Source organism: Saccharomyces mikatae (assembly GCF_947241705.1).
Source record: "Saccharomyces mikatae IFO 1815 strain IFO1815 genome assembly, chromosome: 4".
In the NCBI taxonomy this organism is placed as follows: Eukaryota; Fungi; Ascomycota; class Saccharomycetes; order Saccharomycetales; family Saccharomycetaceae; genus Saccharomyces; species Saccharomyces mikatae.
In genome coordinates, this window is record NC_079259.1 from 217,822 (window position 1) to 240,674 (window position 22,853).

General features: G+C 37.9%; 13 protein-coding genes across 13 annotated transcripts; 9 read left to right on the forward strand and 4 right to left on the reverse strand.

Annotated features, from left to right (window-relative positions):
- Positions 1 to 119: 119 nt before the first annotated feature.
- On the forward strand, positions 120 to 971 carry SMKI04G1110 (uncharacterized protein; the record flags this gene model as incomplete). Its single annotated transcript, XM_056226638.1, has 1 exon — positions 120 to 971. One exon carries the CDS (start codon positions 120 to 122, stop codon positions 969 to 971), a length of 852 nt encoding a protein of 283 aa, XP_056080893.1.
- A 723-nt stretch (positions 972 to 1,694) lies between these two features.
- Positions 1,695 to 2,930, forward strand: VCX1 (Vcx1p; the record flags this gene model as incomplete). The annotated part of the gene is made up of 1 exon (XM_056226639.1): positions 1,695 to 2,930. One exon carries the CDS (start codon positions 1,695 to 1,697, stop codon positions 2,928 to 2,930), a length of 1,236 nt encoding a protein of 411 aa, XP_056080894.1.
- Positions 2,931 to 3,980: 1,050 nt separating this feature from the next.
- Positions 3,981 to 4,907, forward strand: PCL2 (cyclin PCL2; the record flags this gene model as incomplete). The annotated part of the gene is made up of 1 exon (XM_056226640.1): positions 3,981 to 4,907. One exon carries the CDS (start codon positions 3,981 to 3,983, stop codon positions 4,905 to 4,907), a length of 927 nt encoding a protein of 308 aa, XP_056080895.1.
- Positions 4,908 to 5,232: 325 nt separating this feature from the next.
- CDC48 (AAA family ATPase CDC48) lies at positions 5,233 to 7,740 on the reverse strand (the record flags this gene model as incomplete). Its single annotated transcript, XM_056226641.1, has 1 exon — positions 5,233 to 7,740. One exon carries the CDS (start codon positions 7,738 to 7,740, stop codon positions 5,233 to 5,235), a length of 2,508 nt encoding a protein of 835 aa, XP_056080896.1.
- A 359-nt stretch (positions 7,741 to 8,099) lies between these two features.
- HNT1 (adenosine 5'-monophosphoramidase) lies at positions 8,100 to 8,637 on the reverse strand (the record flags this gene model as incomplete). The annotated part of the gene is made up of 2 exons (XM_056226642.1): positions 8,100 to 8,479; positions 8,583 to 8,637. The coding sequence occupies 2 exons, from the start codon at positions 8,635 to 8,637 to the stop codon at positions 8,100 to 8,102; spliced, it is 435 nt and encodes a 144-aa protein (XP_056080897.1).
- A 672-nt stretch (positions 8,638 to 9,309) lies between these two features.
- Positions 9,310 to 10,248, forward strand: SMKI04G1160 (aldo-keto reductase superfamily protein; the record flags this gene model as incomplete). The annotated part of the gene is made up of 1 exon (XM_056226643.1): positions 9,310 to 10,248. The coding sequence occupies one exon, from the start codon at positions 9,310 to 9,312 to the stop codon at positions 10,246 to 10,248; it is 939 nt and encodes a 312-aa protein (XP_056080898.1).
- A 217-nt stretch (positions 10,249 to 10,465) lies between these two features.
- SNA4 (Sna4p) lies at positions 10,466 to 10,888 on the forward strand (the record flags this gene model as incomplete). Its single annotated transcript, XM_056226644.1, has 1 exon — positions 10,466 to 10,888. One exon carries the CDS (start codon positions 10,466 to 10,468, stop codon positions 10,886 to 10,888), a length of 423 nt encoding a protein of 140 aa, XP_056080899.1.
- A 703-nt stretch (positions 10,889 to 11,591) lies between these two features.
- UBP1 (ubiquitin-specific protease UBP1) lies at positions 11,592 to 13,964 on the forward strand (the record flags this gene model as incomplete). The annotated part of the gene is made up of 1 exon (XM_056226645.1): positions 11,592 to 13,964. The coding sequence occupies one exon, from the start codon at positions 11,592 to 11,594 to the stop codon at positions 13,962 to 13,964; it is 2,373 nt and encodes a 790-aa protein (XP_056080900.1).
- Positions 13,965 to 14,146: 182 nt separating this feature from the next.
- On the reverse strand, positions 14,147 to 14,596 carry EXP1 (Exp1p; the record flags this gene model as incomplete). Its single annotated transcript, XM_056226646.1, has 1 exon — positions 14,147 to 14,596. The coding sequence occupies one exon, from the start codon at positions 14,594 to 14,596 to the stop codon at positions 14,147 to 14,149; it is 450 nt and encodes a 149-aa protein (XP_056080901.1).
- A 331-nt stretch (positions 14,597 to 14,927) lies between these two features.
- On the forward strand, positions 14,928 to 15,449 carry YFH1 (ferroxidase; the record flags this gene model as incomplete). Its single annotated transcript, XM_056226647.1, has 1 exon — positions 14,928 to 15,449. One exon carries the CDS (start codon positions 14,928 to 14,930, stop codon positions 15,447 to 15,449), a length of 522 nt encoding a protein of 173 aa, XP_056080902.1.
- A 322-nt stretch (positions 15,450 to 15,771) lies between these two features.
- Positions 15,772 to 16,695, reverse strand: HEM25 (Hem25p; the record flags this gene model as incomplete). The annotated part of the gene is made up of 1 exon (XM_056226649.1): positions 15,772 to 16,695. One exon carries the CDS (start codon positions 16,693 to 16,695, stop codon positions 15,772 to 15,774), a length of 924 nt encoding a protein of 307 aa, XP_056080903.1.
- A 985-nt stretch (positions 16,696 to 17,680) lies between these two features.
- On the forward strand, positions 17,681 to 20,344 carry CYK3 (Cyk3p; the record flags this gene model as incomplete). The annotated part of the gene is made up of 1 exon (XM_056226650.1): positions 17,681 to 20,344. The coding sequence occupies one exon, from the start codon at positions 17,681 to 17,683 to the stop codon at positions 20,342 to 20,344; it is 2,664 nt and encodes an 887-aa protein (XP_056080904.1).
- Positions 20,345 to 20,666: 322 nt separating this feature from the next.
- Positions 20,667 to 22,853, forward strand: NUP84 (Nup84p; the record flags this gene model as incomplete). Its single annotated transcript, XM_056226651.1, has 1 exon — positions 20,667 to 22,853. The coding sequence occupies one exon, from the start codon at positions 20,667 to 20,669 to the stop codon at positions 22,851 to 22,853; it is 2,187 nt and encodes a 728-aa protein (XP_056080905.1).

Here is a 22,853-nt window from a genome sequence, read left to right on the forward strand (position 1 = left end):
GCAATACCGCAATAAGGTACTAGAAGCGTATAAAATTTAAGCAGTTTGAACCCTCTTATATTTTAACACGAAAACTGTGGTAAGAGCAGGGCATACAGGAATTTAAGATTTTGACGGTTATGGAGCTAAGAACTAGACGTAGCGCAGAGGCTTATCTTGTCACGCCTGAAGAACCTGTCAAGAATAAGAATGAAACAAACGTGGAATCCAATGACAGGCTTCCTTCCAGAGAAGTAAAGAGTGAAAATACAAGTGTATTTAGTCCCGCTTACTCCGACACTGCTATTATTGGACCGACTAAAAAAATTGACGACAATGAGTACTACAATTTTACTAGCCATTTTATGCCATCTTTGAAAAACACAAGAGAGCTAGAAAACACAATCCTTAATCTCATACAGAGAATAAAGGAAGGCGATGATGAAACTTTAGTAAGTGAAAAAGATCACATACTAAGCGTGCTTAACCGATCTTTAGCATCCACGTCCCATTGGATGTTACAGGCCCAGCTATCGGAGTTGAGAGCCACTTCAGAGGGAAGATATGCAGTAGAAACAAACCTGTTGAAAAAGGAAGTAGAATTCTTAAAAAACAAGACGCCAAAGGCCAGCGAAAATTTAGATTCCGCAGAGTTACAACCCCCTCCCGAACAGCGGTTGAAACGTAAACTGTCCTTACCAGGGTTAACACAAAGACCATTATCCACTGGCGCTAGATTAGAAGGTGGGTGTGGAAGTGTGCCGGAGCATTCGTGGAAAACAAAAGTCCCAAGGCTCCCCCTCACTGCTTCTCGACCATCCCCAATAATTACAGATAAAAGTGCGGAAGAAAACAAAATTGACACATTAAAATTGGTTGAGAACAATAAACCGCATCCAAGGATGAGAAGAAGGAGTGATAATCCAGCAACGAACGAATATGTGAGAGTTTTTCATTTAGAGAAAAAGGAACCTAAGCCACGAAGAAAATAACGTGCTGAAAGTCAATACCATAAAATCTCAAACTATTTCCATGATACCAAGCGAAATATATTCTTAAATAATATTCTTTTCACATTTTTCCCGGTTAGTTTTTCTTAATTTCCCACTTTTTCACTTCCTCAATGAAGGGCATACCCTGCAGTTCTTCGGTTACCACTTTCATGTTTATTTTCAACCTTTATCGTACATTTATAATCTAGTGCCTCCAACTCCTTGTAATTTTAGTATTACTCGAAACGGAAACTTCTTTTTCCATTGAATTCAATGGAACTATCTATTTGGAGAGGGCAATTATTTTTTCTATTCGTCTTCTGTCAAGGGGACAATGTTGTAGTATTTAAGCTCTAATTTAACGTTATATATACCTACCCAATAATCTATCGGCAATTATAATGGCTTTTCTTGAAACGTTGATCCCTCGTTACCCAAACTCCCAAACTTGAACGGAATGGGTTATTAGTCGGGAATGTTTTGTGAACTACTTGACGTAATTCTTTTTTCATGGACTAGACGGCTTGATCAGAATTCCCGGGAAATGAAAATTTCCCTCACGAGGATATGGAAAGAATAAACGCACATTATTATCTTACTCCTCAGAGAATAGAGCAACTCTACGTTTCGCTGCACTGTAATAAAGAGTTCTAGGCATACAGATAATCCTACACGCTCCACTCATCAAGTGTTAACAGAATAAAAAATAACAGGATCGATACAATGGATGCAACCACTCCATTATTAACTGTCACAAACAGTCATTCCGCCAGCAATCCAAAGTATAGTGGATGGAGAGCAGCAGTGTATGATTTAAAGTATATTTTGAAAGCATCTCCTCTGAATTTTCTTTTGGTGTTCGTTCCTTTGGGTTTGATTTGGGGTCATTTCCAATTGTCCCATACATGGACATTTCTTTTCAATTTCTTGGCAATCATTCCATTAGCAGCTATCTTGGCAAATGCCACGGAAGAGCTGGCCGATAAGGCTGGTAATACCATTGGGGGACTATTGAATGCTACTTTTGGTAATGCTGTGGAACTTATCGTTTCTATCATTGCCCTGAAAAAAGGACAAGTGAGAATTGTGCAAGCTTCGATGCTAGGTAGTCTTCTCTCCAATTTGCTACTTGTCCTTGGGTTCTGCTTTATATTCGGTGGGTACAATAGAGTTCAACAGACGTTCAACCAAACCGCTGCTCAAACAATGTCGTCATTACTTGCCATTGCATGTGCATCGTTATTGATTCCTGCTGCTTTCAGAGCGACCCTACCACACGGCAAGGAAGACCATTTCATTGACGGAAAAATATTAGAGCTTTCCAGAGGTACCTCTATTGTTATTCTTATTGTTTACGTTTTATTCTTATATTTCCAACTGGGAAGTCACCACGCCCTATTTGAACAACAAGAAGAAGAGACCGATGAAGTTATGAGCACCATTTCCAGGCAACCACGCCACTCTTTGAGTGTCAAATCATCATTGGTGATTCTGCTGGGTACAACTGTCGTCATCTCCTTTTGTGCTGACTTTTTAGTCGGTACGATTGACAACGTTGTTGAATCTACCGGGCTGTCTAAGACGTTTATTGGTTTAATAGTCATCCCTATTGTGGGTAACGCTGCAGAACATGTTACTTCAGTATTAGTAGCTATGAAAGATAAAATGGATCTAGCGCTCGGCGTCGCCATCGGTTCTTCTTTGCAAGTTGCCTTATTCGTTACGCCATTCATGGTCCTTGTAGGCTGGATGATTGATGTCCCAATGACGCTAAACTTCTCCACCTTTGAAACTGCTACGCTATTTATCGCTGTTTTCTTATCTAACTACCTGATTCTTGACGGTGAATCGAACTGGTTGGAGGGCGTCATGTCTCTGGCCATGTACATTCTGATTGCGATGGCCTTTTTCTACTATCCAGATGAGAAAACCCTTGACTCTATTGGAAAGAGTTTATGAGTTAGAGCTGTACCACAATAATACTCCTTACTGTTTTTTATGTCTTTTCTTTTCGCCATAATATTATTAATGGACCTTTACAAACATGTATCATGATTTACAAATCATTCTTATGATCGTTATATTCTACCTATCTATATCTCTAAAAATAGTTTTATACTGCTTTTTATCTGAAAAAATTGTTTTAAAGCCAACAAAATCTTTTCTACTCTTTTCAAAACTCAAATTCTGCATCATTCCATTTTAGTAGAAGATGTGATATGGCGTAGTTTTCTCAACTACAACTCGTGATCTTGTTGCAACACGTTAGTTATTTCAAAGTATTGTTCAGGGTAATAATATATACTTTTGCTACGGAATGATAACCATTTTGCTCAGGTCCATAGAATTCCGCAACTTTACATGATAGAATTTAATACATAGTACGATTCGTCTGCTCGAACAAATGCGTATAAATTTTGAAACATCAGATTCCCATTTGAAGGGATCTAACTTAACATTCCCAATCAAGAATGCCACTTGAAACACATTCTTGTTACGCTTGCCACGGCATTCTGGCTGGAAGAAAATCCAGCAAATATCGCTGTAAAAGAAAGGCCAGCTCTGGAATAGAATGAGCCCAGCTACAGTTTTTAATGTCTCTTATGACGCGAAAAAAAAAAAGAGTTTACATAACACGAAAAATGCTGGTAAAGCTGGATTTTTTTGGCGGCGGCTGCGGTCAATTCTGTGCTCGAAGCCCTCCCAGACTCTGGCTGGTTTACCTAGTTAGTTCAAATAGCAAAGTCATCTATTGTCACCGCAAACACGCCATCGGACTAAGAAGTAGTTGTAACTTCGGAGATGTGTGAGACTTTTCCCAAAATTGTAACAGGTTGATCGATTTACGGATCTGATGCAAGTTCCACCGATCCTTGAATATTTTTTTTATTCTTATAAGTTCCCTTTCTCCTTTCTCCTTCAATAGTTCTCTTATATATATAAGAACTAGTGTAAAGAACCTAAGCCTAAGGAATATATCAATACGACGGTAGCTTTTCACCCTAGAAAATGTCAAACTACGAGGCTTTGCTCCAATTTAATAGGAAGAGTGTGTCAAAGGAAATGATCCAATATCTAGCATCGACTACAGCTTCCGTTATCAAAATAAAGAAAACGAATAGTATGATAGATATCGCATTACCAGCACCACCTTTGACAGAATTTATTAACAGGTTGATCAAGCATTCTAACGTTCAAACTCCAACTCTTATGGCAACCTCTGTATATTTAGCCAAATTAAGATCCCTAATACCGAGCAAGGTTTATGGTATAGAGACCACTAGGCATAGAATATTTCTGGGATGCCTGATATTAGCTGCAAAGACGTTAAATGATTCGTCCCCTCTCAACAAACATTGGGCTGAATATACAGACGGTCTTCTCTTACTAAGAGAGGTCAATACCATAGAAAGGGAGCTACTAGAATATTTTGATTGGGACGTCACCATTTCTACAGAAGATTTAATAACATGTCTTTCCCCATTCTTGAAGAAGATTAAAGAAGAAAAATTGTTTAAGTCTCAAAGAGACCGTCGTGCGCTCAATAGTCCTTCTGCTCAAGGGAAGGTTACAGTAGGCAAATGCTCCCTTACTCATTCACGCGCATCTTCTAATTTGTCTATTCCATCTTTGGCTTCCACTTCAACTCTATCCACGTTGGAATCTGGAAAATCGAATCTGTCCAGCTATAGCAACAGAGTACATACTTTGCCGGAATTGCATGAACCCAATTATAATAACAATAAAATTTCCCCGGAGGCTGTTAATGTCGACCTCAAACATAGTAATAAGGAAAATAGAAGACCAATACCGACGACCAAACCATTCAATTTTAGTAAAGCACGGCCCTTGATCTTAAAAACTGGGCTAGACAAACCAATGATGAACGAAGAATCAAGATTAAAGAAATCAAATTGGTCAAATATCTTCAAATAGTGCTTTTGAAGATTCAAAATTACACCCAAATCCCTTCGATTCATAGTACTCTCAAGAATAGAAAAGCGAATAAATATATAGCAAATGATTTTACTAATGAGATCATGTCGCTTTCATTTCTTATATATCAGTATACTTATACTTCAATGCATTCTTTTTTAATAGTTTAATTTCACGTTTTATGCAATTTTAAGATAAAAACATAAAAAAAGGGACAAAAATCTTGTTATAAATGAGGATATATCATTTGTTCATATACATAATCGAATTTTTATAGAAATGACTTGAATTAACGATTGAAAATAAAAATATACGTGGCATTTAACTAACTATACAAATCATCATCTTCTTCCGCATTAGAACCAAATGCTGCACCTGCTCCGCTTGAAGGACCGTTGTTAGTGTTGGCATTGTCCGCACCCGTAGTACCCAATGGTGCGTCATTGAAGTTGAAATTACTGAACTGACCTCTGGAAGCTTTCATTTGTTGAGAATATGCTTCGTAACGACGCAATTCGGCATCTGAGACCGAACGTTTAGCAGTCTTCATAGCTTCTGCAAAATGTTCTTTGGTGATATATGGAACAGGATCTATTTCTGGTTCTTGTTCAGCCTTTACTCCTTCATCTGTCATTTCGACATCTTCACCTTCCGCTTTCACCTCCTTTTCAGCTTCATGTTGCCTGTGAGCCTCAATAGAATCTTTGATAGCATATTTAGCAGCCCTCTGTACGATGTACAATAAATCAGCACCAGAAAAACCTTGAGTAGCCTTAGCAATGGCAGTTAATTCTAAACCTGGTTCTAATGGAGTTTTCCTTAGTTGAGCATTTAGGATCGATAATCTAGCGTTTTCATCTGGCAATGGAACATAAATCAGTTGATCTAATCTTCCAGGTCTTAGGATAGCTGGATCAATTTGGTCTGGTCTGTTGGTGGCACCAATCACAAACACATTTTTCTTGGCATTCATACCATCCATTTCTGTTAATAATTGATTGACGACTCTATCAGAAGCACCACCAGCATCACCTAAGGAACCACCTCTTGCCTTTGCAATAGAATCCAATTCATCAAGAAAAACCACAGTTGGTGCAGCAGCTCTTGCCTTATCGAAAATATCACGAATATTGGATTCTGATTCACCATACCACATACTCAATAATTCTGGACCTTTAACTGAAATAAAGTTGGCTGAAACCTCAGTAGCTACAGCTTTTGCCAACAAAGTTTTACCAGTACCTGGTGGACCATAGAACAACACACCCTTTGATGGAGATAGACCGAACTTGGTGTATTGGTCTGGGTGAAGGACTGGGTATTCAACAGTTTCCTTCAATTCGTCCTTAATCTCATCTAGACCACCCACATCGTCCCAAGTAACATTAACACTTTCAACAACGGTTTCACGTAAAGCAGAAGGATTGGAATTACCTAAAGCGAATCTGAAGTTGTCCATAGTGACTCCCAAAGAATCAAGCACTTCTGCATCAATTTCGTCTTCATCTAGATCTATCAAGTCCATTTTTTCACGGATCTGCTGCATAGCAGCTTCTGAACACAAAGAGGCAATATCGGCACCCACGTAACCGTGTGTTTCAGCAGCCAAGACTTCCAAATCAACATCATCAGCCAATTTCATGTTCTTGGTGTGAATACGTAATACTTCAAGTCTACCCGTAGCATCTGGGATACCGATGTCCACTTCACGATCAAATCTACCAAATCTTCTTAGGGCAGGATCAATGGAATTTGGTCTGTTGGTGGCAGCAATAACAACAACATTAGATCTTGCCTTCATACCATCCATTAAAGTTAGCAGTTGAGAGACAACTCTTCTTTCAACCTCACCATTAGTCTTGTCTCTCTTTGGGGCTATAGAATCAATTTCATCAATAAAAATAATGGCTGGAGCGTTCTTTTCAGCTTCTTCGAACGCCTTCCTTAAATTAGATTCAGATTCACCCGCCATTTTGGACATAACTTCTGGACCATTGATTAAGAAAAAAAAGGCACCGGTTTCGTTGGCAACAGCTCTTGCCATCAAGGTTTTACCTGTACCAGGAGGACCATACATCAAGACACCTCTTGGTGGCTTGATACCAATAGCTTTGAAAAGTTGAGGATGTCTCAATGGCAATTCAACCATTTCCCTTATTTGGGCCATTTGCTTACGACAGCCACCAATATCGTCATAACCGACTTCGTTCATGTTATTTTCTTCATCTTCTCTGTTGATTGGCTCGCCTTCCCAGTGAATAATGGTATCCTGAGCCACAACGGCATATTCTTCTGGCTCAACATCCACAACCTTGAATTCGACTTGTCTCATACCACCTCTGACAACGAAATGATCACCTTTCCTCACTGGCCTGTAGGCTTCAACAAAGTAAGGCTTCAAGAAAACATCGAATAGATTACCAGTAATACCCTCGATTGTATCGGCAATTGGTAGTACTGAAATTCTAGTGGCGTACTTAATGTCGGGGCAAGGATGAATTGTAACCAAATCGCCCAGTCTGATGCGTAAATTGTTACGGACTACACGGTTTATTCTACATGCTCCATCTTCCAATTCGTCATCAATTAAGACGATTAACACCGTGTCTTTTCTCTTCTTACCTTTAACGAGGACGGTGTCACCACGAAACAATTCCAATTTGTCCATGGTATTGGAGTTGATAGCGATAACAGAATTGTCATCATTGATAGCATCGTCAACCAGAAGCATGTTGTCCTTCTTCTTTCTTCTCAAAATGGCAGTGGCAGTTTTATCCTCTTCATGAGGGTCGACACCGGAGGCGTCTAAAAGTGGTTTATGTTCTTCACCCATGATTTGTATATCTGTCTTGTAGTAGAGCCAGTTATCTAGTCAATGGTGTTAGGTCAAATATCGATATAAATAGATGATCTAAACATATCAATTATGGATCTATTAAATACACGGCCCTGATATATATGTCCTTTTTTGCCACCGAATTTACATATTCGAGGGGTTTCCGGGTAGTGCTTAAAAGTTGTAATTAAGTAAGGAAAGAGCTAGCGCATTATATGACGTTAAATATTAGGCTATCGTCAGCTTCGATGACCTCTAGTACGATAGTTAGCATTGAGAAGCAAGGGTGATTACACACACATGTATAAACTTAAATATAAAAGTAAGACCGCAAAGAATCATAGCATGCATTTATTCTAATCGGAGCCTTCTAATTGGGCAAGCAGTTCTTTGTGCAGCTTGCCTAGCTTATCGAAGTCAGTTTCTTGAGCTGGCCACCCTACAATCAAACCAGTCTTGTCGTCTCTCTTCGGAATCAAATGGAAATGAACGTGATCGACTTCTTGATGCGCAATCTTGCCATTATTCTGCAACACGTTATAAGTGTCCAACTTCATCGCCTTAGCCAGTCTCTTCGCGATTGGCATGGCATCGGTAAGAAATTCATCAGGAATGTCATGCAATTTTGCACCGTGATACTTGGGAATGATTAACGTATGGCCTTCAGCAGTTGGTTGTATGTCCAAAAATGCATACGAGTACTTAGTTTCAATTAATTTGAAAGATGGGATTTCACCTATTACACAGCGGACCAATTGTTAGTATTATGCTACTACATACGAGGTTACTGCTATTACGGGTGTGCTCTGCACAAGCAACGTTTTGAAGTTATGACATACCTTTGATAATTTTGCAAAAAATACAAGCGGCATCGAGGGCAGCAGGAGAAGACATTTTGTTCCTGTTAGAGCTATGATGATTCTTATGAATTCATTGAAGCTCAAAGGTCTTGAAGACATATCAAATAGCCTTTTCACTTCGTGATGTTCTCCACTTTCCAATGTGGGCACATCACCTCTCACGATCGTACAATTCCCCAGTGGGATGGGTCAAGATAGAACCCTCTGGGGAAACACCTGCGGTCCATTATTGATGCGGCAAGCGATCCGTCTTGATTGGCACTATATTTCAAAGATTTCCAAGCCTGATGTTTGGCTCGACCTCTATTCTGCTCTTCAGCTTTTCTACGGAATGACTAGAACAACCGTTGAAGCTAGGTAGTCGGCAGGGTCCTTTACGAGCAAAGTATTACGATTTACCGACATTTCATTTGCTCCTCCCTGCCCATGCAATGAAAACGGCACATAGTCTTGTGTAAGTTTGTATTTGTCCCTGTTTGGGTCCTTTGTAAAACTCTACGGAAAGCACGGAGTATCAATCGAAAAGCGGAAGTTCCCACACTCCCCTTATTAATGCACATCTATGTCCCCTGCTCGTATTTCGTTTGCATATAGATATATATATATAGACAGTCAAATGCGTATATGGATATGGATATGGATATGGATAGATACAGAAGAACAGGTGTCTTCAAAAACAGTAAGCAGTTGAAAGCGCGAATACATAATGCCATTTAACCAACAGTTCATTACCTTGAATAATGGAAACAAAATTCCTGCAATCGCCATCATCGGCACTGGTACCAGGTGGTATAAAGAAGAGGAGACAGACGCTACTTTCTCAAACAGTTTAGTAGAGCAGATTGTTTATGCCCTTAAACTACCTGGCATCATTCACATCGACGCCGCTGAGATCTACAGAACATATCCAGAAGTTGGAAAGGCACTCAGCCTCACCGAAAAGCCAAGAAATGAAATATTCTTAACGGACAAGTATTCTACTCAGATTAAGGTATCTGAATCTCCAGCCGTAGGACTAGATATCGCATTGAAGAAAATGGGCACTGACTATGTCGATTTATATCTTTTGCATAGCCCGTTTGTCTCCAAAGAAACTAATGGGTTTACTTTGGAGGAAGCTTGGAAGGATATGGAGCAACTGTACAGATCCGGCAAGGCCAAAAATATTGGTGTGTCCAACTTTGCCATGAAAGACTTGGAAAGGATCCTGAAGGTTGCAGAAATCAGGCCCCAAGTTAATCAAATCGAATTTAGCCCCTTTTTGCAGAACCAAACACCAGGGATTTACAAATTTTGCCAAGAAAATGATATATTGCTAGAAGCATACTCACCACTAGGCCCTCTTCAAAAGAGAACCACGAAAGATGAGTCCCTGCCATTTTTTGAATATGTGAAAGAGTTGTCTGAGAAATACATCAAGTCTGAAGCTCAAATCACCTTACGTTGGGTAACTAGGCGCGGCGTATTACCTGTCACCACATCTTCCAAACCTCAAAGAATTTCTGACGCTCAAAACTTATTTTCTTTTGACTTGACCGATGAGGAAGTTAATCAGATAACTGAGTTGGGCCTAGAGCACGAACCCTTAAGACTGTATTGGAATAAAGTCTATGATAAATACAACTACGCTGCCCAGAAGGTATAAGTACTAGACAACCTATGTATGTAGCTTTTTCCTTTGTACTACTTCTGTAATTGACCTTTTATGCTAGTTTTATTACCCTATTGCATATCTTGCCTCTTTTCAGCCATGGTGGAAAGAAAAAGGGCTGCACTCTCTATAAAAAGGTGACCAAAAATATCCGAAGAGGACGTCCGCAATAAAATGCCACACGAGCAGAAAGCGAATAAGGACGCACGCCATGTGTTGCTACTGTGTTTGTTGTACTGTTTCTGACTTCATATTGTATATCATTGCGACTTTTTTTCCCCCAGTGGCAGTCCTTTTTCGATCTGGGCCTTTTTCATCTGATTTCCTTTTGAATGTACTGCTAACGTTACTGGGGTTCTTGCCCGGTATGTTGCACGCATTTTACTACATTACGATTACAAGTCCCCTTAGAAATGCCGAATACGTCTATTACTACCAACAAGGCTGGGTGGATAGTGAAAGAAACGTTCCTTCAAATCGTCCTCAAGACGCCCAGACTTCCCAACATGGTCATCAGCAAGGAAGCTCTACTAGAAACGTATACCCAACCATCCAAACTCCTCTATTACAGGGTACAGCACCCCATGACAACAAACAATCTACCGTTGAATCTCCCCCTCCTTATGTTCCATGACGAAACTACACAAAAGCGAAAAAAGAAAATTTAAAGTAAGTCAGTAAACCGAGATTCCTTTCTCCTTCTGTGTCGTCTGCCTCAACCAAAAAATTTGCCAATAGAAACAAAGAAATTGCACTTAAGAAGTGTATCTCTTCATGACAACTCCTCTGGTTAGCGAGAACCCCTTAGGTTTATAGATCTTCCTCAGATCACCAATTTAATTAAGACTACATCTATAAAAGCAGGTGAACGTCCACATATGATATTGCCGTCAAGCTCCTATCTGAAACCTTTCTTGGTGTTCATATTTGTATACACTCTACTATCCCTTCTTTCTCTGTACGTAAAGAATGACACCAGCGTAGATAAGTTTCTTTTTCTATATCTGCAGAACCAAAGTGCATTTTTTCAGCAAGCACCACAAAATTTTCAAGATGGCCTGGCTTATTAAATTTTACTATACAATAATATCGATATATACATAGGAACTTTTTTTTTCACTCTAGAAGCACACCATAGTATTGCTTTCAACATCGTGACCGACCTCCTTTTTTTCTCACGAAAAGAACGTATACACATTCAAGGAACAGAAGTAATTGCCGAACTTTACTTTTTCTTTCTTTTCTATTATAACATCTGAATATTTACACTTTCCGTATCCTCCTTTGTTCGAAGCTAGAATCCTTCGACATTTTTTTCTCAATCTGAAAACAGTTGTATGGATTTGTTTATTGAAAGAAAAATAAACAGTTTATTACATTTTTTATTTGGGTCCCGACAGGATTTTTTGAAGAGTTTTGAGATTTGGAATAACAATAATAACAATTTATCGATTTATTTATTAATTTTTGGTGTAGTCGTATTTTTCTATAAAAAACCAGATCATTTGAACTACGTTGTTGAGAGCATCAGGGAAATGACAACAAACTTTAGAAATAATAACAGTCTTAGTCGTTGGTTGCCCAGGAGTAAGTTCACCCACTTGGACGAAGAAATCTTGAAAAGAGGCGGCTTCATTGCCGGTTTAGTTAATGATGGTAATACTTGTTTTATGAATTCCGTTTTACAGTCATTAGCATCGTCCAAAGAACTGATGGAATTCTTGGATAATAATGTCATCAAAACATATGAGGAGATGGAACAAAACGAACACAATAAGGAAGAGAGCGAGCATGAACCTGAACAAGGTGAATATAACAACAAAAAGAACTCCAACAGGAGTGGCAAAGTTTATGGTAAACATAAGAAGAAGTTGAACAGGAAGCTAAGTTCTAAAGAGGAAGAAAGAGAAAATCAAGAGCCAGATATCACATTCAGTACCGCTTTAAGAGACCTACTTGCTGCTTTGAATGATAAGTACTATAGAGACAAACCTTATTTCAAGACCAATAGTTTATTGAAATCAATGTCTAAGTCTCCTAGAAAGAATATACTTCTCGGTTATGATCAGGAAGACGCACAAGAATTCTTCCAAAATATTTTAGCTGAACTGGAGAGTAACGTCAAATCGTTGAATACTGAAAAACTAGATTCTACACCCATTGCAAAATCCAACTTACCTGAGGATGCTTTAGTGGGCCAACAAAATCTTGGCGAGGTTGGAACAGTTTATATTCCAACTGAACAAATTGATCCTAATTCTATCTTACATGACAAGTCAATCCAAAATTTGACACCTTTCAGATTAATGACTCCTTTGGACGGCATCACCGCAGAAAGAATTGGTTGTTTACAGTGTGGTGAGAACGGTGGCATAAGATATTCCGTATTCTCAGGATTGAGTTTAAATTTACCAAACGAAAACATCGGTTCCACTTTAAAACTATCTCAGTTGTTAAGCGACTGGAGTAAACCTGAAATTATTGAAGGCGTGGAGTGTAATCGTTGTGCTCTCACTGCAGCACACTCTCATTTAATGGAACAGTTGGATCAGTTTCAAAAAAAACCTGAGGGTTCAATTCCAGAAAAATTGATGAACGCTGTTAAAGATAGAGTGCAACAAATCCAAGAAGTCCTTGCTAAACCAGTTATTGACGACGAAGATTACAAGAAGTTGCATACAGCAAATATGGTTCGTAAATGTTCTAAATCTAAACAAATTTTGATATCAAGACCCCCACCATTGTTATCCATTCATATCAATAGATCAGTATTCGATCCAAGAACTTATATGATCAGAAAAAATAACTCGAAAGTATTATTCAAATCAAGGTTGAACCTTGCCCCATGGTGTTGCGATATTGACGAGATCAATTTGGATGCTCGTTTGCCAATGTCAAAAAAGGAAAAAACAGTACAACAAGACTCAAGCGAGGATGAAAACATAGGCGGCGAATATTACACTAAATTACATGAACGCTTTGAACAGGAATTTGAAGACAGCGAAGAAGAGAGAGATTACAATGACGGAGAAGAAAATTATACATCTCATTACAGCCATAGCAAAAATAATAATAACTATGACCCATTAAACGGTGAAGCCGATGATTTGACATCCGATGATGAGGATGAACACATTGAAGAAACAGATGCCTTAGGGAACACCATCAGAAAAAGGATCACAGAGAATACCAATGATGAAAACGATTATGTAAAGGATGATGAAAAAGAATTGCACAACATCGACAGCGTTAACATTGATGAACCAAAAGTTAATGTTGAAGATCAACTAGAAACATCATCTGATGAGGAAGATGTTATACCAGCTCCGCCTATCAATTATACTAGGTCATTTTCTACAGTCCCAGCTACTCCCCTGACGTATTCTCTGCGCTCAGTCATTGTTCATTATGGTACCCATAATTATGGTCATTATATTGCATTTAGAAAATACAGGGGTTGTTGGTGGAGAATATCTGATGAGACAGTGTATGTCGTAGACGAGGCCGAAGTTCTCTCAACACCTGGTGTTTTCATGTTATTTTACGAATATGACTACGATGAGGAAACAGGGCAGATGAAGGATGATTTGGAACTCATTCCATCAAATAATAAAGAAGAAGAAGAAGAAGAAGAAGAAGAAGAAGAAGAAAAAGAAGAAAAAGAAGATGTTGCTGAACAGAATGAAGCTCAAGAGGACAAGAGATCATAGAGAGTTTTCTGGTAAAGATGTAAAATAAGTTATAAATACGATATCCGTAATTGTGTAAATAACAAAATTATAAAGGAGACTGAGAATAGAATATTTTATCAATTCTTTGAATCTTTTACCTACCTTATAATCACATATCTCGATCGTTCTCGTACGACGAACTTCGGGAACCATCTTTGCTATCATACAAATCCTTCGTAGGCTTCATTTTTCTTACCATCGTACTTCTTCAGCTTTTCCTCTTCTTCCCTCCGTTCCTCTAATTCATCCTCATTGATCAGATCATTGATATCGAAATCGAAATCATTAGGATCTTTGTTGTATTGACCAATTACACGTCTTTTTAGACCTGTTTTAGAATCGATTTCAAATTTTCTAGATGCTGAAGACGCATGAGCACGGTCATCACCTAAACTATCGTCCCTATCTTTTAGATCGAATTTTAACACGTTGGTGTGATTAAGCTTTTTTTTGATGTATTCCCTCTTACCGTACTTGCCAGTTGTAGATGGTTTTGATGCCGACGAACTTGGTTTAGCTAATTTGAACGTGCCAATACCGGAAAACAAAGGTAATAATGCAATAAAAACTAGCACAATAATGAGAAGAACAAAATAACCATATAAATGCATGTCTTGAAATCTATTGATTTGGTTGCAGGGGAATTATTAACGAATCGGACATTCTTTTCTATCAAATGTAGATCTTGGGTACTTAATTTAGAGACAACTCATCGCACTTGTCAAATTCCTACAAACCGTACATAATGATTATGTTTTAAAAGTTAAATAAAGGCTGTACAGTCTTATTAAGTACGAGAGATTATTAGCAGAGAATAATCACTTTGAGTTGCATCTTCGGTCGAACAATTTTAGTCGGTATCACTTATAATTTATTTTATACAACTCAGTACTAGAAGGGGAGCATCACAAATAAAACTAAGTGAGGATATATTGTGTAGCAATGATCAGGCGTTCTCTAAAAAGTATAGCTCGATTCAGCTCTGTACTGGGCAGAAGATCGATGATAACAGCAGCGCGAAAACATATCAGATTATATCCAGCTGTGACAAATAACATGAGTCATACCGTAAATATTATTCAAAAGAGATTTGTAGAATCCTCCACAGATGGGCAAGTGGTCCCTCAAGAAGTGTTAAACTTACCGCTTGAAAAGTACCACGAGGAAGCAGACGACTACCTAGACAATTTACTAGATAGCCTGGAAGAACTGAGTGAGGCTCATCCAGATTGCATACCCGACGTAGAGCTGAGCCACGGAGTAATGACACTAGAAGTTCCAGCCTTCGGGACATATGTAATAAACAAACAACCACCTAATAAGCAAATTTGGTTGGCATCTCCACTGTCTGGGCCTAACAGATTTGATCTTTTAAATGGGGAGTGGGTTTCGCTAAGAAATGGTAAAAATCTAACAGATATACTTACTGAGGAAGTTGAGAAAGCTATTGCAAAAAGCCAGTAGGAGCGATTTCTCAACTTTTTACATTTATTTAACACTTGTAAAAATGCATTGGTTCCATTTCCATAGTCAGTGTCTCCCTTCCTTGTTATTTATTTGATTATATTTATATATTTATAAATATATATAAATATACATACATATACATACATAGGAACATATATATATGTACCTGTGTGTTTGTTTATGTGCGTGCGTGTGTCAGAGTTTGGATGTATATGAGTCTAAACAGCAGCTTAGCTCTATAGTAGATACCACAGAAGGTTCCTTGTGTAGATTTCATTCAAATAACGCGAGAGCAGAATTAAATATAAACGTCTTTTTTTCACATGAATCTTTTAACCAACTCTTCATAAATACCCCATGCAATACCGGCACTCAAGGCCTTTCTTGTCAATCTCATACTCAACCCACTAAATAGCTTCAAAAAATTTTCATTTTTAACAATAGATGTAAATGTTTTGAAGAAATTAGTGAATTTTGATGGTTCTAGTTGCATTCTCGTCTTTATAGTGTCGAACGGTGCTGTTACCGTGGTGGCTAGACTAGCAGATAATACTGCGCTCGTTGTGTTTATTGTTGTGGAAGTATAAGTTGTAAATTCCCCTTCAAGATTATAGTGTATAAATCTAGTGGGTAAAATCATGGGAAGCAACTGTTTCGATTTTTCATATAGTAGTACGTACAAGCCAGCATAGGGAGCATCTCTTAAACAGGTAGCACCAAACCCTCTGAAAAACCCAAAGAGCCCTTCTTTCGTGTATATGTGGGTGATTGCTTCATTTAAGCTGCGGTAGTTGTACAGAGTAGACTCATAGCGGACCTTAATGACAGTAATCGGCATGGTTATATAGCCCACTAGGCCTCTTGCAAATGCACCTGTTAATAGGTTTTCATACATTGTTAACTGTGGTAAGCTGCTACTCTTGTTATATACAACATTTGAATTATTTCCTAACGAAGATATGCTATGTTTGTTCTTTGCCAAAGATGACCGCATAATATTCAAGCATGATAAATACAAAGCACTACCTATCGACGTTCGTAATGCTGATGGTAAAGTCCCTCTCCATAACTGTAGGGGGTTGTCTATCTCCTTTAAATTCTTCCATAATGTAGCCTTCTTGTCTTGTTGAATTCTCGTCTTCAAAAGATCTAATGGTTGCAATGCCACGGCAGATGTTAACCCACCAAGGAAGCCCCCAATTAAATGGGATGAATTTCTTGACTTGCTTGCTTGTTCAGGCATGTAAACTGCTTCACAATTTGTGTACCTTTAAGTGATTACCGCTACGCTCTCTGTATTCAACTTATGCCTTTCCCTTCAATGACCCCTCGTGAGATTTGAATCCGGAATGGAAGCCATATAAATCCTTGATTTTAGAATTTCAAACCCAAATTTTTATTCTCACCTTTCTCTCAAACATTTAAAAATATAAGCAACTTACAAAATAACAAGAGTATTATTACCAGTGAACTTCACAGGCTCTTCTTAACATTTAAGATATTAGTAAATTTTCAAAAAAACAATCAATCGTCGCAGACGTAGGAGATTCAGCAAGGTCCAAGAAGTAAACGGTACGAATTCGCTGCGGCCAAAACAAAACACTATATTTTAATGTTAGCCTCAATTACAGAGTAGTTTCCTTGTAGTGTCATCAGTAAATACCAGAACTGCTTCAACGTTCTAAGGTTTTCACTTTTTCTTAATATTCGCTGAAAATGGTGCCTGTTAGGGCGCGATAGAAAGAAAAAATTCTCGAATGGCTGGTTTGGTGACAACTGAGCTGATCTGAAAAGGATGGCGAGATCAAGCTTGGCAGTCTGTATGCTTGTTTCAACTATTTAAAATAAGGACTATAAAGAAAGATCATTTCAATTACTACTTGCTCAATTAGTGGATACCGAACATCAAAAAATCAGAGACAACACCAGAATAAACGGAACTTCATCTGCATAGCTTAATAATAATAGTTTTTTTTGCTCTATTACTGTAACTCATTTTTTTTCCCCAATTTCACTTCATCCTTAATACTTCTACACATCAATCGTCTGCAGAAAGCGTACACTGCTTTTTCGATATTTTTAATACTATCCTTTTCTCCTTATTAAAACACATTACATTCATTTTACTGCATTTTATTATAATTTGAAAACTTAAATTCAACCTCGAGAACTATAACTGTGACGTTGAATTCATCTATATCTACCGTATTATATATAAATTTGCATGAATGGCTACGGATGTGACAACTTTGAAAGCACCATTTAAGGTGAAGGCCAGATATGGTTGGTCAGGCCAAACCAAGGGCGATTTAGGCTTTTTGGAGGGAGACATTATGGAAGTCACAAGAATTGCCGGTTCTTGGTTCTATGGCAGGTTATTAAGAAACAAAAAGTGTTCCGGATATTTCCCTCATAACTTCGTCATACTCTTAGAGGAAAGATTGAACTCTAGCACTTCATCCGAGAATGGTGAGCAACCCTCAAAAATTTCAGAAAGTTTGGAAAAGTCTAATAGAGTTGTAATACCGCCTGTACCATCCAGATATTCGGGTGAGAAACAAAGAGCTAAGAAGAAGCTATCTTCATCAATGCCCAGCTCACCCAAGAAGCCAGCTGATTCTCTGACGAGGGCCAGAAAGGCAAGATCAAAAGAACTAATTAATGAAAAGAACATTTACAATACCCAATCCCCTCGCTATCACAATAACTCGGCGCCAAACTTACCTTTAACCAACCATACCAAGCACATGGTACGCAACTTTGAAGAGTCCATGAATAATCCGTTACCACCTCTACCTCCATTACCGGATTTGGACAATATGAGAAGAATGGATAAAAGGGCACCAAAGAAATCATATTCTGCGAACGATCTAAGTTTAGCACGTTCTTCTAGAGAATACAACTATTACAAAGATAACCAAAAGTTCTATGATGGTTTTATCCCAGAAACGAGGTCCTCTTTGGAGGAGGACTCGATCTCAACAGGCCTATTTTCAAATTCTCAGTACTTGGATGATTCTGCTTGCAGCAGTGAAAACAGTTTTGCCTTAATGAGTGATTTTAGTGCCACCAGTGCTGGAAGTTTTGCAAGACACAAGTATGCACAATCATTCTCCGATTCATTGAAGAGATCTCAGCATACAAATAGCACTGCAAAAAAAATTGAAGATCCGCAGACTTTCAATGATTCAAGTTCGAATTCAAAAAATGGAAAAATGGGCGATATCCTCAGGAAAATAATCATTCCAAAGAGAAATGTAAATAACTCTTCAAGCTCAGTATCCTCACCAAAATCTCCAAATGCATACCCCAAGCTACCAGATATTCAGAATCTGAATTTGTCTTCAACACCTGATGAAGCTCGCGACTGGATTGCTGTAAAATGCCATTTAAACAGAGCAAGAACTCTTACCAAGTATGAGAAGCATCCGAGGTATATGAGAGCCCTCGAAGAAAACCGAGACTTGGTTTTACATCCTCAAGATTCGATTTATAATGGGTTGAATACAAATGAAGTTAAAGGCACTACAAAGTTCGGTTCGATTGATGTGGAACTGGCCGAATTGAACATAGAATACATTGATAAGATGACTTGGAAACGATGTATCAAAGATGGTACTATGACATTGGACACCTGGGCTCAAACCACTTTTTCGGCGAGATATTCAACTGTTTTGGAAAAATTAAGAGGCATGTACATATTTTGTACAGAGATGTTTGCTCTGACCGATGACAACGGATCATCAGATTTTTCTACAGAGCCTAAAAATTTAGGAAAAATACTATTTAGAAAGCATTGTACACCATATGAATTGACATGGCTTTTCAAGAAATTAGCGAACGCGTTAGGTATTACCTGCGAAATTGTCATAGGTTTCCTGAAGACACCTAGTGCAGTAAATTGGGAATTTAAATACAACCATTGCTGGTTACGAATACTGGTTAACAGAGAATGGAGATTCATTGACGTTATACTGGGTAACGTAACTAATCCAATTCATGAATTTGTCAATAACAGGAAGATCAAGAAAGCTGAAAACAGTTATTTCTTAATGGCACCATTAGAAATGATATACACACATATACCACCTAGAGAATTTGAACAGCATATAGTTCCAAGTATTGACCAATTATCTGCGCTATACCTGCCATTAGTCTTTCCGTCGTTCTTCAAAAATGAGTTGAAGCTATACAAATTTAGCACTGCACTATCATTTCTAGAGGATTCTGAAGTCTATGAGTGCTCACTAGAAATTCCTAATGATGTTGAGGTGTTTACTTCTGTAGTCATTCCAACAGATAATGAGGAAGTTTCGAATGCTTATAGGAATATGGAATTAACTCTAACTCAAATCAAAAAGCAAAAGGCGGAATCCGGTAGAAGAATAGCTCTCATTAAAGCAGTTCTACCACCCAATGTAAGTAAAGGTTCATTATACATACATTCTGGTGTTAGAGGTACACAGACGAGCATTGCTAATATTCATCCACTGTCCATGATGGTCCCATTAAGACATAAGGGAAGTAATATGAAGTATGAATTTGTGGTCAAGATACCATCAGAAAGTGTCCAGAAGATAGAACTATACATTGTTGAACCACAAAGTAGGTATTTATTTTTCGGCAACGAGTACTCATTTGAAGTTATACAAAGTCCTTTTGATGGTATTATATACAACAGTGATGAAGGACCAAACCAAAATCGGAAACAACCAATGGCGATCAAGTCACCATCAGGAAAAGTTCATGAGCTAGTCAAGAGCGATCCCCACTTCCCCTACGGCACCTGGAAGTTAAACACCAAAATTAAAGAACCTGGCGTGTGGAGCGCCTTGGTGATTGCTGACTCTGGAATTGGATGGTCTGTTTTTGCTGAATGGTTGTGCGTGTAAACATTTTCCATATCTTTTCTACACGTTCGTAATAAACCTCATGCATTACACATTACACACAACCAGGTTGAATATCTGTAATTCTTTTGTAACTAAATAATACTCATCACTAAGTGATTTACCACTGCATTCATCCAAATCAGCTAAGTTTAGATTCCCGTACTAAATGATATTATAGGTAAAGAAATCATGAAAAATTAATGCGAATGGCCAAGTGCAGGATTTGAATTGTTTAACCTAAACTCAGATACAAAAAATTTTGTGCATTTCAAATTGGAAATCAATTGAGTATCGATTCCAATAAACTACATCACCATTTCAAATGGAATTATCTGATACTTACAAAGCAGAGCACTTCACGAAGTTCTCGGATACTTTAAAGGAATATAGAATTGAACAGAATAATGAGCAAAACCCCACTGACCCCTTCAACATTATAAGAGAGTTTCGCTCATCCGCTGGGCAACTTGCTTTAAAATTTGCCAATTCAACAGACCAGCAAAATCTCATATCTTCTACGGATTGGGAACTGGAGGCCAGATTTTGGCATTTAGTAGAACTGTTAATGGTTTTTAGAAACGCTGATCTTGATCTCGACGAGATAGACCTTCATCCTTATAATTCAAGGGCTTTATTCAAAAAAAAATTAATGCAAGGGAATACTGATCTTTATCAAATATGGATTGTGATGGTTTGGCTGAGGGAAAATACACATGTAGAAGATAGACCTAAAAATATTCCAACTTCTAAATGGTCAAATAGTATTACTTCTGGGGGATTGAAGAGTTGTGACTTGGATTTTCCCTTACGTGAAAATAACAATGTCCTTGATGTTAAAGATAAAAAAGAAGATCATATCTTTTTTAAGTACATTTACGAGCTTATTTTAGCTGGTGCAGTTGATGAAGCATTAGAGGAAGCAAAACTGACTGATAACATTACAATTTGTATGATATTGTGCGGAGTTCAGGAATATTTAAATCCCGTCATCGATAAACAGATTGCAAATGAATTCGATACTCAGCAAGGAATCAAAAAGCACTCTTTGTGGAGGAGAACTGTTTTCAGTCTTTCGCAACAGCCAGGATTGGATCCTTATGAAAGGGCAATATACTGCTACTTAAGTGGTGATATTCCAAGCCAAGAAATTTTGCAATATTCAGATTGGGAATCTGATCTTCACCTATATTTAAATCAGATATTACAGATTGAAATTGAAAATTACCTTTTAAAAAATAATCAAATAAGTACTGATGAATTGATCCTACCATTACCCTCTCATGCATTAACTGTACAAGAAGTGCTTAACAGAGTGGCAGCAAGACACCCTTCAGAAAGTGAACACCCCATCAGAGTTTTAATGGCATCCGTTATACTAGATTCTCTACCATCCGTTATTCATTCATCTGTAGAAATGCTCCTTGACGTTGTAAAAGGAACAGAAACAAGTAACGATATCATAGATAAGCCTTATCTTCTGAGAATAGTGACACATTTAGCCATTTTCCTGGACATAATCAACCCAGGTTCTGTTGAAGAGGTTGACAAATCCAAACTGATTACCACATATATCAGTCTCCTAAAACTACAAGGGCTTTATGAAAATATTCCAATATACGCTACTTTTCTCAATGAATCAGACTGCTTAGAGGCATGTTCTTTCATATTATCTTCTTTAGAGAATCCACAGATAAGGCAAAAACAAATCGAAATAATCAACTTTTTGAAACTACCTGCCTCAAATATTTTGAGAAGAACCACCCAGCGTGTTTTTGAGGAAACAGAGCACGAATATTCACCATCTAACGAAATCTCCATATCTTTCGATGTAAACAACATTGATATGCACTTGATATGTGGTGTGGAATGGCTTATTGAAGGAAAGCTTTACGTGGATGCTGTCCACTCCATAATCGCCCTATCGAGAAGGTTTTTATTAAATGGCCGTGTCAAGGCTCTTGAGCAATTTATGAAAAGAAACAGTTTTGAAAAAATATGCAAGAATTATGAGTTAGAGAAAATAGCTGAAAACATTTCTGGAAATGGTGATGAAAAAGAAGATCAATTTTTGAAAGAGATAACTCAATATGAGCATCTGATCCAAGGTATAGAGAAATATGAAGAATGGCAGAAATCCGTCAGTTTATTAAATTCAGAATCGAACATTCCCACTTTAATAGAGAAATTGCAAGGATTTTCAAAGGATACATTTGAGTTGATCAGGTCATTTTTAGTGGAGTTAACTTCTATGGACCTTATCAATTCGATAGATTATGAAATTCTCTATGAAATTAGAGCCCTATATACTCCATTTCTAATAATGGAATTGCATAAAAAATTAGTGGAAGCCGCCAAGTTGCTGAAGATTCCAAAGTTTGTCTCAGAAGCTCTGGAGTTTACCTCATTGGTTGCTAATGAGAACGACAAGATTTATCTATTATTCCAATCCAGTGGAAAATTGAAAGAATATCTGGATCTCGTTGCTCGCACGGCTACGCTTCTGAATTGA